The 13,911-nt window shown below is 47.5% G+C and overlaps 1 protein-coding gene across 1 annotated transcript in view; it reads right to left on the reverse strand.

Annotated features, from left to right (window-relative positions):
- LOC109542979 (fatty acid synthase) overlaps positions 1–12,075 on the reverse strand; it is a 15,834-nt gene extending 3,759 nt beyond the window's left edge. Inside the window, exons 1-25 of the mRNA XM_019912458.2 lie at positions 11,837–12,075; positions 11,607–11,780; positions 11,350–11,554; positions 11,098–11,301; positions 8,503–8,668; positions 8,331–8,448; positions 8,058–8,200; positions 7,859–8,000; positions 7,608–7,812; positions 7,373–7,558; positions 7,006–7,322; positions 6,670–6,952; positions 6,388–6,617; positions 6,132–6,335; positions 5,918–6,074; positions 5,601–5,858; positions 5,315–5,544; positions 5,095–5,264; positions 3,242–3,421; positions 3,031–3,181; positions 2,696–2,979; positions 2,510–2,640; positions 2,243–2,399; positions 2,020–2,185; positions 1,738–1,965 (exon numbers count right to left, since the gene is read on the reverse strand). Of these exons, the coding sequence (XP_019768017.2) occupies positions 1,738–1,965; positions 2,020–2,185; positions 2,243–2,399; positions 2,510–2,640; positions 2,696–2,979; positions 3,031–3,181; positions 3,242–3,421; positions 5,095–5,264; positions 5,315–5,544; positions 5,601–5,858; positions 5,918–6,074; positions 6,132–6,335; positions 6,388–6,617; positions 6,670–6,952; positions 7,006–7,322; positions 7,373–7,558; positions 7,608–7,812; positions 7,859–8,000; positions 8,058–8,200; positions 8,331–8,448; positions 8,503–8,668; positions 11,098–11,301; positions 11,350–11,554; positions 11,607–11,780; positions 11,837–11,960 (4,813 nt within the window). The 5' untranslated portion in view covers positions 11,961–12,075. The remainder of the gene's footprint in view (positions 1–1,737; positions 1,966–2,019; positions 2,186–2,242; positions 2,400–2,509; positions 2,641–2,695; positions 2,980–3,030; positions 3,182–3,241; positions 3,422–5,094; positions 5,265–5,314; positions 5,545–5,600; positions 5,859–5,917; positions 6,075–6,131; positions 6,336–6,387; positions 6,618–6,669; positions 6,953–7,005; positions 7,323–7,372; positions 7,559–7,607; positions 7,813–7,858; positions 8,001–8,057; positions 8,201–8,330; positions 8,449–8,502; positions 8,669–11,097; positions 11,302–11,349; positions 11,555–11,606; positions 11,781–11,836) is intronic.
- Between the last annotated feature and the right edge of the window lie 1,836 nt (positions 12,076–13,911).

Below are 13,911 nucleotides of genomic sequence, written 5' to 3' on the forward strand. Positions count from 1 at the left end.
ATAATTTTTTTTAGTCACCAGTGCAACTCTGGTGCAAGCTTTCTTAGGCACAATTGCTCAAGTTCGAAAATTTCTTAAAAAATCCTTGATGATGCATAGACATTCAAACTTTTACGTGTTATAGAGCGGATATCTGTGCTTCTAAGGCAAAAATTGCAAAGGTTTTAGACTTCTTGGGTTGGTCGCTATAATTTTTTACAGTCACCAATGCAAATCTGGTTCAAGCTTTCTTTGGCACAATTGCTCAAGTTTGAAAGTTTCTAAAAAACTCCTTGATGATTCATCGGTATCGAAACTTTTACGTGTTATAGAGCTGATATTTGTGCTTCTAAAGCAAGAATTGCAAAGGTTTTAGACTTCTTGGGTTGGTCGGTATAATTTTTTTGAGTCGCCAATGCAAATCTGGTTCAAGCTTTCTTTGGCACAATTGCTCAAGTTCGAAAATTTTTAAAAAACTCCTTGATAATGCATAGACATCAAAACTTTAACGTGTTATAGAACAGATATCTGTGCTTCAAAAGCAAAAATTGCAAAGGTTTTAGACTTCTTGGGTTGGTCGCTATAATTTTTTTTAGTCACCTGTGAAAATCTGGTTCAAGCTTTCTTAGGCATAATTGCTCAAGTTCGAAAGTTTCTAAAAAACTCCTTGATGATTCATCGGCATCGAAACTTTTACGTGTTATAGAGCTGATATTTGTGCTTCTAACGCAAAAATTGCAAAGGTTTTAGACTTCTTGTGTTGGTCGCTATAATTTTTTTCAGTCACCAATGCAAATTTGGTTCTTGCTTTCTTTGGCACAATTGCTCAAGTTCAAAAATTTCTAAAAAACTCCTTGATGATGCATAAACATCGAAACTTTTACGTGTTATAGCGCTGATATTTGTGCTTCTAAAGCAAGAATTTCAAAGGTTTTAGTCTCCTTGGGTTAGTCGCTATAATTTTTTTCAGTCACCCGTGCACATCTGGTGCAAGCTTTCTGAGGCACAATTGCTCAAGTTCGAAAGTTTCTGAAAAATCCTTGATGACGCATAGACATCGAAACTTTTACGTGTTATCGGGCTGATATTTGTGCTTCTACGCGAAAAATTGCAAATTTTTTAGTCGTCTTGGGTTGGTCGCGATAATTTTTCTTAGTCACCAGTGCAACTCTGGTGCAAGCTTTCTTAGGCACAATTGCTCAAGTTCGAAAATTTCTTAAAAAATCCCTGATGATGCACGTAAACCAAAACTTTTTCCTGTTATAGAGTCGTTATTGGGGCTTCCAAACAAAAAATTGGGAGCGTTTTGAATTTTGCATTTGGGCGCAATAATTTTTTACATAAACGTTTGCAGGTCTGTCGCAAGCCATTTTAGTTAAAACTAGTCAACTTTAAAAATTTCTGAAAAATTCCCTGATGACGCATAAAAACCGAAACTTTTAGCTCTGGTAGAAGCGATATTGGCGCGTTCAAGGCAGGAATTAGCAGGATTTGAACTTCCGTCGTTTAGACGTCCGGATTTTCTAAAGACACCATTGCAGGTCCACTGCAAGCCATCCCAGTCGAAATTGTTCAACTTCGAAAATTTCCAAAACTTGCCCCGATGGTGCGATCGACGCGAAACTCACAGGTCTTAAAAAACTGCCCTTTCCGCTTCGAGTGCACCAATCGGAAAGCGTCTAGGCAGCTCAGTTTGTGAGCAATATTTTTTTTTTGGCCCTGGTTCTCCCACGAGTCAAGCACCTCCTGGCCACTCACCATGAAAACTGGCCTCTTTGCTCAGCAGCAGCAGCTGCAGCTCATTGTCGCTGGCCAGATCGAACTTGCCAATCTCCACAAATCTGCCGCCTCGCGCCAAACACCGCACAGAAGCCAAAAGCTTCTCTTCAGCCAGCGAGTTGAGCACACAATCCACTCCTCGGCCCTTGGTGGCCGCCATCACGCTCTTCTCGAAGTTTATGTCCCTGGAGCTGAAGATGCGCCCATCTGGATGGACCGGGAACAGTCTAAATCATGCTCCACCCCTTCTGCATAGCTCACCTGTGAGTTGGGGGAACAACTTCTTCAGGAACTCCCGCTTCTCGGCGGTTCCCACTGTGGTATAAACAGTGCAGCCCATACCAAGGGCGAGCTGAATGGCGGCTTGTCCCACACCTCCAGTGCCGGAGTGGACCAGGATGGTCGAGTTGCCTCTCATTTGGGCCCGCTGTGTGGGGATTGAGGCATTTTACTGCGAGAATTTACACCCGCACCACCACCACACCTGGATTAGTCCGTAGTAGGCGGTTCCGTAGACGACCGGGACTGTTGCGGCCTCCTCCAAGCTCCAGGAGTCCGGGATGTCGTAGATGAGGAAAGTGTCCGCCTCCAGTAGGGAGCCGCATGCTCCGTTGCGGTGCAAACCGCACACTCTCCTTCCACTGAAACATACCACTTTGAGCCCCGCCAGCTGCAGATTGTCAACGGCAAACCACCGCTCAGAAAGCTCTGTTCAACAACCCCCCGAACCTGCTAGGGAGGCTCCACCAACCTGCGAGTGCGGCCGGAGAACTCGAAGCCCTGGACGCACTCCTGCTCCCTCCTATCACGGGTGATGTGGTCGATGTTGATCCTGCCGGATGCTACCATCACATCCCTGAAGTTCAAGGAGGCGTAGTAGATCTGCGCAGCATACCAGGCCGTGAACATCAGCAACCCCCCCGTTCCGCCCACTTACGTAGACCAACGTTTCGTCTGGATCCGCGAGGCGGCCTGCCCCTATGGGCCCCTCTATCCAGGCCAAGGAGGACAAGTCGCCCCGCACCAGCGTGTTCAGATAGCAGTGGCGCACTTCCGCCAGGCGCCCTTGCTGCAGGAGGAGGTGCCTGTAGGTGCCCCATTGGCCGTCCTTCCACACATTCATTGCGAGGTTCTTCTCCAATTGGTCGCGGTAGAAGGGCAGGTTGATGTCAAATTCCGGGGCGGGATCCGGCAGGAATAGCAGGCGAATGTTTTGGCCGCCTGCAAAGGGGCGCCCGTTGAAGGTAAGCACTGGTGAGGTGCGGGACTTACCAGGTTCGCGCCGAATGCACGCAGTCAGCCCTAGGAGGCCGCTGAGGGGCTCGTTTTGGGCGCAGACCAGCACGTTTCCGTCCTGGGCGACTGCGCCCTGCAGTTTGGCCAGCCAGGAGAAGTCTTTGTCGTTTTCCATTTGCACTTTGACCTGGAGGTGCGGGTTTCTGAGTCAGCGCTGAAGGAAGGAAGCTTGGGGGTTTGAACTCACGGTTTTGGGCGCTTTGAACTCGGTTTTCCTGCGGAAAAACACCAGCTGCTCCAAATCGGTGGTGAACACCGTCACGATGCTCAAGCTCTGATTGGTCACAGCGGACACGTCAAAGTCCAGCGGCTCTCTGGATAGGATGAAGCCGTTTTCCTTGATGGAGCCCAGGGCGATTTGGAGAATCTGAAGCAGAACAGGTTGGATTCGTTTGCTTGTTGTTGCTCGGCTATTTGAGCGATTTTGCCAGGCTTTGCACGGTTGCAAAGAACATTTCGAGGGCTTTCAACGTGTGGTTTTTGTGCAGTTGAGTCGCTTCGAGCCAGTAGCCAGGGAGAGTTTGGTGCGGCGTGTTATAAGGGGGCGGTTAAACGCGCGCTTTGGATCGTTCAGTAAAAAATTAATAGCTCTGAAACTGGGAAAAGCAGTCAGTTTTTGATTGGTGCAGTGGACAGGAAAAGGTTGCCTTGTCAAGAGCTGAAAATTTCACGTGGATTGCGCCTTTGAGTGCAATTCTGCGATTTTTTGAACTTGGGAACTTTCCCTTATGGCGCTTGCTACACTATGGATTCGTAAAAAGCAAATCACTTCCAAAGCAAAAAAGACACTTTTGTTAGGATTGTGGTATTCCAACTGTAAGAGTCTATTTTCGAGCTTGCTAAAGTTTCGATTTGCTGGCCTCATCACAAATTTTCGAATTCGACCAAACTTGACTTGGATGGCTTGCAGCGCAACTGCAAAGGTTTCAACAGGATTCTAGCAACTGACATTCAATGCTTAAAAAAATGATTGCGACCAATCGAGAAAAGCCAGAACCTTCTTAGTTTTTGATTTGGAAGCGCAAAAAGTGGTTCTATCACACGGGGAAGTTTTCGTTTGTGTTTCGGCATCAGACATTTTTGGAGCAATTTTCAAGTTTGAGTAATTTTAACTGAAATTTCTTGCAACGGTTGCATACAAAAAATAGTTACACCCAAACCAGCAAAGCCAAAACTTTTATAGCTTTTGATTTCGGAAGAGAAACGTTGGTTCTATGACACATGAAAATTTCGACTTTTATGGTTCATCAGGGACATTTTGAGAAATGTTCGAACTTGAGCAATTTTGACTCAGCTAACATGCAAAAATCTGCACGGCTTTCTGAAAAACGAACTATTGCGCCCAAACAAACAGTCAGAATCTTCCCATTTCCTGCTCTGGAAGCACAAATATGGATTCTATATTACGTCAAAATTTGCACTTCTGAACATCACTGGAGATTTTTTTACAAATTTTCGAACTTGGGAAATTTGAACAATGACTGATGGCTTAAAAAAATAAAAATTGGGCGCAATACAAAAAAGCCAGAACCTTCTTAATTGTTGCCTTGGAAGCGCAAAGGGCGGCTGTATATATCACGTGAAAGTTTCGATTTTGGTGCGTCATCAGGGATTTTTTTAGCAACTTTCAAACTTGAGCAATTTGCGCTAAGATTTCTTGCCACTAGTATTCAATGGTTCTTCAAAAAATGATTGCGCCCAAACCAAAAAAGCCCGGATCTTCTCAGTTGCTGCTTTGGAAGCACAAATGTCGGTTCTGTACCAGGCAAAGGTTTCCCTCTCTGTGCATCATCGGGAATTTTTTTAAGAAATTTTAAAATTTGGGCAATTTTCACTAAGGCGGCTTGCCACAGATGTGCCAGCAACGGTTTCTAAAAAAAATAATTAAGCCGAAACCCAAAACGCTAGAACCTTCCAAATTTTTTCCTTCGAAGGACCGAAACCGATTCTATCTAACGCAAAATTTTCGTTTTGGTAGCACCATCCGATATTTTTCTAGAAATTTTCAAAGTTTTACCAAAAAACAGCAATCCTACTCACGTTGCTCCTTTGGAACAGTTTGCTGGCCACCACCAGACTACAGTCCAACTCAGTCAGCAGCTTCTTGTCCTCCACTTTGACGTTCCTCACCTCCATCTCGTTCTTGCTCAGAATAATGATCTCCGGCTGGATCAGAGGCAGATCAGCCAGCACATCATGCACAGTTTCGCCTGCAAATCCCAATTCCTGCTCTAGTTTCAGGAGAAACCCCCTTCCCTACCTAAGGGCACGATGCCCTCGACGGTGGCCTCATCGATCAGCTCCACCGCTTTCACATTGAAGCCGTACAAATTCTCCAGCAGGATCTGCATATCAGCCCGAATGGCTTCGGCCATCCGCAGCCTGCACGCATTGGGCACAAAGACGTACTTTTCCAACACGGGCGTGGCCAGATACTTCCTGCGCGCAATCGAGCTGGCCAACAGCCCGGTAATCTCGATCCCCCCACACCTACAACAAGGGCGTGGCTTGCGCGCAGCGCTTTTAAACCAATAAGCCCCGCCTACCTGACGATGCCGGTGGATTTTGAGAGGAAGACCGGCAGGTCTGGATTCTCCTGCCCAGTCTCCTTGACGCATCTGAGGTGCTTCTGAGCGTCAATGTGGATGCGCTTTATGCTGGTGGGCACGTAGAGCATCCGCGTGTCTTCCTGCAGGATTTTCAGCTGCAGCATGTTGTCCATGAAGGTGATCCAGTTGCCGTCCCAGGACACTCGCGCGGTGTGGGCGCCGACGTCGCAACTCTTCACCGACTGGAACTTCCCCCTGCGGATGCAACGCGCCCAGTTTGGCTAGAAAGCGCCCAGCCTCCAAAGGCCACTCACTTGTAGTTGTACCCTCGGAGCCTGAGTTCCTTGTACACGTCCCTGGTGCTCATCAGAGGCGCCTCCTCCCTGCAGACTCCTTGGGAGAAGGGAACGTCCGGCATGTGCTGGTCTTTGAACACCAGCCGGGCCACGCCGCTCACCACGGACATCCCGTCTGGAAAGGAGGTCGGCAGTTCAGAAGAGCTCCTCCTCCAGGGGCGCAGCCACTTACTCTCGATCACCTCGAAGTTGCCAGAGACGCGCTGGATCATCACGGTGAGCTCCAGCTTGTTGTTCTCATGCGGCATCGTGCACGCCCTTTTGAACTTCACATTCTGAAAGACGATGCGAGTGTCGGTGCCCATTCGCCCGTAGATGTGGCTCAGGGCCTCCCACGCCACCTTCAGGTACCCAGTGGCGGGGAACAGGTTTCGGCCTTGGGGGGAGACTCATCAGTCCTACGGGGGCAACGCAAACGGGCGCCTTACCGTCGATCACGTGGCCCTTGATGAAGCCGTACGCCGGGTCTTTGTGCAGCACCAAAAAGCTCCTCTCTTCCACTTGCATGTTGTCGTCGGCGCGATAAACCGTCACAAACCAGTTGTCCTGGTGGTTCCACTTGATCTTGGGCGCTATCATGGGAGTGGCCCGGCTGACCGGAAACTCCACCTGGGGGCAGAGGTTCTGGGGCTGCGGGTGCAGCCCCAGCTGGTACAGCCTGCAAGACAAGGAGGTGAGCCGAGGCTGGGAGAGTGGGGCTGCAGCCCCACCTGCCAAGGGAGATGAGGAAGTCGTTGACACCGTTGCCGCTGCTGATGAAGGACTTGTGCTCGAAGAGCCCGCTGCCCCCAACAACCTGGCCGTTCCCCAGCTCGTAGACCACGTCGGTTCTCTGCAGCGCTTTGCTGGCGTCCACCAGGACGCGAGTGTCGCCCCAAGAGGTCATCAAGTAGTCGGGGGACAGCTCAGAGGGGGTGGCGGCGAAAATCACGCGCTTGCCAAGTCGCCGCGGCGTCACCAGAACCCTTGTCAGGGCTTGCTGGAGGTCGGCAGCTGCAACCAAACGCCCCTGTAGCCCCCTGGGAGTCTTTGGAGGCAGCACCCACCAGTGGCTGCGTCCTGGCAGACATAGTGGGCTATCTCCGGCAGGTTGCCTGCCGAGCAGCTGCTCGATATGGCAACCACGCACTGCAGGGCCTCCTTCAGAGTGATCGCCCCCTCCCAGTGGGCCAGCGCCAGCACCCCCAAGGACAGCCCCTTGTTCACTGCGAACACCCGATCGGGGACCAGGCCGGCGGCCTGCAGCAGGTCGGAGAGAATCACCTGCATGCAGAAGTTGCAGACGATTTGGTCCTTTGCGTGGGTGCTGCTCCGCAGCAACTCCTCCACCTCCCGGCTGCCGGGGGGCAGGTTTTGCTGCAGCCTGAAACCCTGGGGGTGACAAAGTGACTTTCTCTACCATGCGGGGGAGACCTTTGGATGCTTCGGGCCACCACGGGGATCTCTTTGAAGCCCGCGTCCCACCTGAGGGTCGCCATATCGCCGAAGGCCACCATCAAAGTGGGGGTTTTATCGGCGGTTTTGCTGCAGGAGCGGTGGATTTCGCCCGATTTGGAAAGGAGCGCGCTTCCCCTGTATGAATGTCCGGGCACATCGCGCCTGCAGACGGCAGGAGTTAATGTGGCGCCATCTCTGGTCGGACGCTCACCTAAAGCCGTGATGGAGCAGCGCAATGTGCTCGGGATCCGCGTGGGCTGCCGCGTCGTCAAGGAGACAGTTCACCGCCTCTTGGCTCCGCCCACTCACGCAGACCAATCGGGGCGGGCCCAGCCTCCCGTGACTCCGCTTCGCCTGGGGGTTGTGCCGCAGCAGGATGTGACAGTTGCTGCCTCCGAACCCGAAGCTGTTGATTCCTGCAAAGCGCCATCAGCATCGGTTTGCTCGTTGGAGGCTCCTCACCTATCAGCCCGCGGGTGTCTGCAAAGGGGGTTTTCTCCACCACCACCTTGAGCATGCCCTGATCCAGGCCTTTGCTCCCTGATCTCGCTTCGGTGAAGTTGATGTTGGGGGGGATGAAGCCGCTTTCCATCGCAATCACCATCTGGAATCAGGCAAAAAGTGGGCGTGGTAAGTTCAAGCAGTTCATGGAGATTCCAACCTTTGTAATGGAGCACAGTCCGGATGCAGGCTCAGTGTGGCCAATGTTGGACTTGACAGAGCCGATCATCAATGGAACCGTCCGTCCCGGCAGGAAAATCTCCTCAATGGCCTGCAGCTCCTCCGGATCCCCCACCTTGGTGCCTGGAATGCGAATAATTGCGCGCATTGGACAGGAGAAGTGGGCGGAGCCAGGCGTTGCCAGCGCCCGCCCCACTATACTCTGTCTCCGTCTAGCACTCGCAGTGGGCGAAACCCACACAACTCTTCTTACCAGTTCCGTGGGCTTCCAGGAAACTCAAATCGCTGGGTTTCACCTTGTCGCACTCCTGGTAAAACTCCCTGAGCAGTTTGGTTTGCATCTCGCCAGAGGGGTACGTGATGCCGGAATCCTGATGGGGGCAGAGCAGGTGAGAGTGGGGGAATTGGGGCGGTTTTTGGCTCACCTTGTAGCCGTCGCAGTTGGTTTTGGCGTGCAACACAGTGGCGTAGATGCGCTTCGAGTCTTTGGCCTTCTGAAGCAGCAGCGCCGTTATGGCCTCAGAACGGGCGTAACCGTTGCAGTTTTTGTCGAACACTTTGCAGGAGCCGTCTGGGCTCAGAACGCCCAATCTGGGAACATTTGCATGCCAATCAAGCAGACACGCCAATAATAAAGGCAAGCCTCCAAAAAAAAATTCGTCGACTCCAAACCTCTTAAGCTATTGGCGTGGAATTTTAACCATCTACTAACAACACATGAGGGCTTTTGTTGGGAAAAATTTAGACGTTTTGGACTTGGGGCTGATTTTCTAGGGGATGCTAAAGTTGGCCCCAAAACTACAAGCAATGAAAACTAGAAGACGCTTTGAACAACTGATAGGCAGAAAACCTGAGCAAGCTCCACTGTTGAAGCGCCGCCTGTCCCATCAGGACACTTGGCCCTACTATTGGCTAAAAATTTGGTTCAATTGGACAAGAGGAAGACCGAGCTTTGAAGTTGTAAAGTTAGACAAAGTAAGTCCCAAGAGCGGCGCTAGGAGGAGAAGCGGAAGTCGCAAATAAAAATTCGTAGCTTTCAAACCCATCCTGAGATTTACTAGAAATTTTACACATCACCTTAGCACACTTGACTCGTTTCATGCACAAAAGCACAAACTAATTGGGTTAAAGTCGGATTTTTCAGGCGCTGTTAAAGTTGGAGCGAAAAGTGCCCAAAAAAGTGAAGGTTGTTGCCAACTAAAAGTTTGTGGCTTCAAATCTAGCTGAAGCAGGGAGTTGAAATTTTGTTCTCTAAGTAAAGAGAGTCGACCCTCTCCTTGCACCAAAAATCAGTCCAAACGGACAAAACACGGATTTTTCAGAGCTTGTGGACAGTAGTATTCAGTGCGTTCAAAGGCAAATGCGGAAATCCTCCAAAAAACTTTGCTGCCTAAAAAGCTGATGAAGGAAAAACTTGAAAGTTTGTGCGTCTACTAAGAAAACTTGAGTTTCTCTGGGGGAAAGAGCAGTCAAATTGAATCTAGTGCGAATATTTGAGGAATTTTTGAACATTACTCAATAAGTCTCCTTTCGTGGCTTCAAACCCCATGTTTAAATAGTGCGGCACTTTTCTGCAATTTGGACCAGAAACTTTAAAGTTCGGCTGATTACTAAAGATACTTGACTCTCTCTCGCTGTAGAAATTCAGTAAAATCGCAAGAAAGATGGATTTTCTGGCGGTTGTTAAAATTGGTCTCAAAAACAGGAAATCTTCAAAAAAAAATTCGGGGTTTTAAAACCTGATCAAAGAACGACTTGAAATTTTTCCCATTGACTAAAAACACTTTGCCTTATTTGGCTTCAAAAAGTGAGTTGCATCAGATAAAAAACTGAATTTTTAGAGTTCGTGAAACTTGGACCTAAGTGAGGCCAAAGCAAAATATGAGAGTCGCTTTAAAAAAATTCGTAGCTTTAAAAGTTGATGAAGCAAAGACTTGAAAATTGGTGCACATACTAACAAAACTTCAGCCTCCGGCTTTACGAAAAATCAGTTAAATTGCATAAAAAACTGATTTTTTAAGGGCTGTTCAAATTGCTCTCAAGCGCGGCAAAAAAAGAACTGGAACTTCCCCCAAAAAAAAAATTCGTGGCTTCAAAACCTAACTAAAGAGAAACTTGAAACTTCGTCTTATGAATAAGAATACTCCGCCCTATTTCTCTGCAAAAAGGCAGTTCAATCATAAAAAACTGATATTTCAGGGGTTTTCAAAAAGTAGTCCTAAAAAGATGAAAATTGATCGGAACTAAAAAAATCGTTACTTCAAAATGCCGTGAATGAGACACTTGAAAGTTTAAGCATTTGCTAAGAACACTTGGATCGCATTCCTGCCGAAAAACGAATCTAATCGCATAAAAAACTGAATTTCTAGAGGTTGTTAAACTTGGACCTAAGTGAGGCAAGAGCGTTATATGGGAGTCGCACGAAAAAAAATCGTTGCTTCCAAACTTCAGGAAGCAAAAACTTGAAAGTTTGTCTGTTTAATAAAGATGCTTAGTGCTCGATCTCAGACAAAAATCAGGGCAGCCAGACAAAAGCCTGATTTTTCAGAAGTTGCAAAACTGGGTCCTAAATGAGACTGGAGCGACATATGAAAGTCGCCCAAAAAACATTTTTTCCCCAGAACCTGACGGAACAGATGTACGAAAGTTTCTCCATTTTTTAGGGATGCTTTACCCTCTTTTGCCACAAAAAATTCACTAGAATCGCACAAAAAACTGATTTTTCACAGGTTGAGAAACTTGGTCCTTAGTGGGGCAGGAGCGTTATATGGCAGTCGCCCAAAAAAACTCGTTGCTCCTAAACCGGATAAACCTTGTAGTTGAAACTTCGCACCTCCACTAAGGACACTTGACTCTGTTTTTGCGCAAAAAACCAATCAAATCGGACAAAATCCTGATTTTCCAGGAATTTTTGAAAATTATTATGATGTTTGCAACATTACTCAGCACTGCTCCCAGACAGTGTGAACCCCTACATATCTATAAATAGCCGCTAAAGCATGCTTAAGCTTAAAATCTACCTGGCAAATTGCAACGAGACAAACGGATGCAGGCAGACGTTGGTGCCGCCTACGATGGCACGATCGCATTGCCCCGTCCGCAATGCTTTATAAGCATGCTCGAACGCGTACAAGGAGCTGCTGCATGCGGTGTCGCATATGAACGACGGCCCCTTCAGCTTCAAGAAGTAGCTGACGCGATTGGCCAGCATCGAGCGCTGACAGCTGCAAAGCCAATGAGAGTGAGCCATCACGGCCAGCTTGAAGGCTTACCCGGTAACAGCATAGGTGTGCGGGATCAGCTTATCCATGAACCATGCTTTCTCCGTCTCACTGAAGCATGATCCGATGAAGACACCCGTATTGGTGCCTTCCAGATCAGTCGGATGCAGCCCGGCGTCGAACATCGCCTCCACAGTGGCTTCCAGGAACATTCTGAGCATGGGATCGCAAGCATTGGCTTGTCGCGGATGGAATCCTGCGGGAAATCTGCCGCTTAAGGCGCTGCTGAGGGCAGAAGGCGGGCTTACCAAAGAACCCGGCGTCGAATTGGGCGATGTTGAGCAGCTTGCCGGTTCTTTGAGGGATTTCCGTGTGGCTCACGTCCCATCGGCGACAGTCCGCAGTCACCATGTCCACTTTATTGAAGAGGTTGTCCCGGAATTGGTGCACGTCGCTTGACTCCGGGAACTGACCGGACAGTCCTGATGAAAGCCAGCATGCTCAGTTGCAAGCCTTCGCCCAGCTGCAGGCGTCTTACCAGCAATAACCACCTCTTCTCCTGCAGGAGCGTTGACTAGGCGCCTCCCGAATTCAAAGGAGGCGTGCGGCTCTACAACTGCCTCCTCCTCCTCCAAGCCACCATCAGGATTTTGAGGTGACATGTTTGGACTGGATGTTTCAGATGAACTTGAACCAGAAGTTCAATATGCACGGCAGAAATCCAACGATGCACCACACCGTTGCTTGTTGAGTTTGGACAAGGCAGGGCAAAGAGCTCTTTTATAAACTGCTTATGGAACAATGGATGCGATTTACTTGAATTATCGTAATTAATGGACATCAACAACAAACTGTATGTATTGTGAAAAAAACCGAAACAATTGTGCATTTGCCATCGGCATTATCGTCCGATCTGCATACAATGCTTGCAAATGGTAGCGGCCAAGGATCTTCTGTTTATAACTGACAAAAATCAGGCTATTGCTCTATGAGGGTGAATTTTGATAGGCGAAAAGGGTTCAGTGTTCTTAAGGGACTGATGAATTTTCAAGTCTCTGCTCTGTCGGGTTTTGAAGTGATGAATTTTTCTTTGGCGAGGTCCAGTTTTTTGCTTTGCCGCTTGTGGACATAATTTTTCGCAATTCCTGAAAAATCAGTCTTTTATCCCAATTGACCCCGGTTTGGTGTAGAAAGAGAGCCGAGTGTCCTGCTTAAATGGGCCAAATCCCAAGTTGCTGCTTGAACAGGTTTTGATTGTACGATTTTTTTTCCTGTCGAGTTTCAGTTTTTATCTTCAACTTTTAACAACCTCTGAAAAATCAGTCTTTTATCGGATCGGACTACATTTTAGTACATAAAGAGGGTCAAGTGTCTTTATTAAACTGGCTAAATTTCAAGTCGGTGACCGAACACGTTTTGGAGCCACGATTTTTTCTTTGGCTGCTTCAGTTGTTGTTTTTTCCGCTCTTGGACCTAACTTTTAAAAGTCTCTCAAAAATCAGTGTTTCCTTCAATTGCGTCATATTTTGTCACAAAAAGAGAGTAATGTGTCTTTATTAAATGGGCGAAATTTAAGGTCGCTTCTTGAACAGCTTTTGAATCCCCGAATTTTTTTTTGAGCGGCTTTCAGTTTTCAACTTAGTGGCTTTCGCTAAGATTTAACAATTTTCCAGAAATCAGTCTTTTATCCGATCGGACTACATTTTGGCACATAAAGAGAGTCAAGTGTCTTTATTAAACTGGCTAAATTTCAAGCCGGTGACCGAACACGTTTTGGAGCCACGATTTTTTTCTTTTGGCTGCTTCAGTTGTTATTTTTGTCGCTCTTGATCCTAACTTTTAAAAGTCTCTCAAAAATCAGTGTTTCCTTCTATTGCGTCATATTTTGGCACAAAAAGAGACTAATGTGTCTTTATGAAATGGGTGAAGTTTAAAGTCGCTTCTCAAGCAGCTTTTGAACCCCCGAATTTTTTTTGAGCCGCTTTCATTTTTCAACTTAGCGGCTTTTGCTTAGATTTAACAATCTCCGAAAAATCAGTCTTTTATCCGATCGGACTACATTTTGGTACATAAAGAGAGTCAAGTGTCTTTATTAAACTGGCTAAATTTCAAGCCGGTGACCGAACACGTTTTGGAGCCACGATTTTTTCTTTGGCTGCTTCAGTTGTTATTTTCGTCGCTCTTGATCCTAACTTTTAAAAGTCTCTCAAAAATCAGTGTTTCCTTCCATTGCGTTATATTTTGGCACAAAAAGAGACTAATGTGTCTTTAATAAATAGGCGAAATTTAAGGTCGCTTCTAGAACAGCTTTTGAACCCCCGAATTTTTTTTAAGCGGCTTTCAGTTTTCAACTTAGTGGCATTTGCTTAGATTTAACAATCTCCGAAAAATCAGTCTTTTATCCGATCGGACTACATTTTGGTAAATATAGAGAGTCAACTGTCTTTATTAAACCGGCTAAATTTCAAGCCGGTGACCGAACACGTTTTGGAGCCACAATTTTTTCTTTGGCTGCTTCAGTTGTTATTTTCGTCGCTCTGATCCTAACTTTTAAGAGTCTCTCAAAAATCAGTGTTTCCTTCCATTGCGTCATATTTTGGCACAAAAAGAGAC

The sequence above is a fragment of the Dendroctonus ponderosae genome, unplaced genomic scaffold (genome assembly GCF_020466585.1).
Source record: "Dendroctonus ponderosae isolate FM_Combo_2020 unplaced genomic scaffold, Dpon_F_20191213v2 Dpon_F_20191213_4, whole genome shotgun sequence".
In the NCBI taxonomy this organism is placed as follows: domain Eukaryota; kingdom Metazoa; phylum Arthropoda; class Insecta; order Coleoptera; family Curculionidae; genus Dendroctonus; species Dendroctonus ponderosae.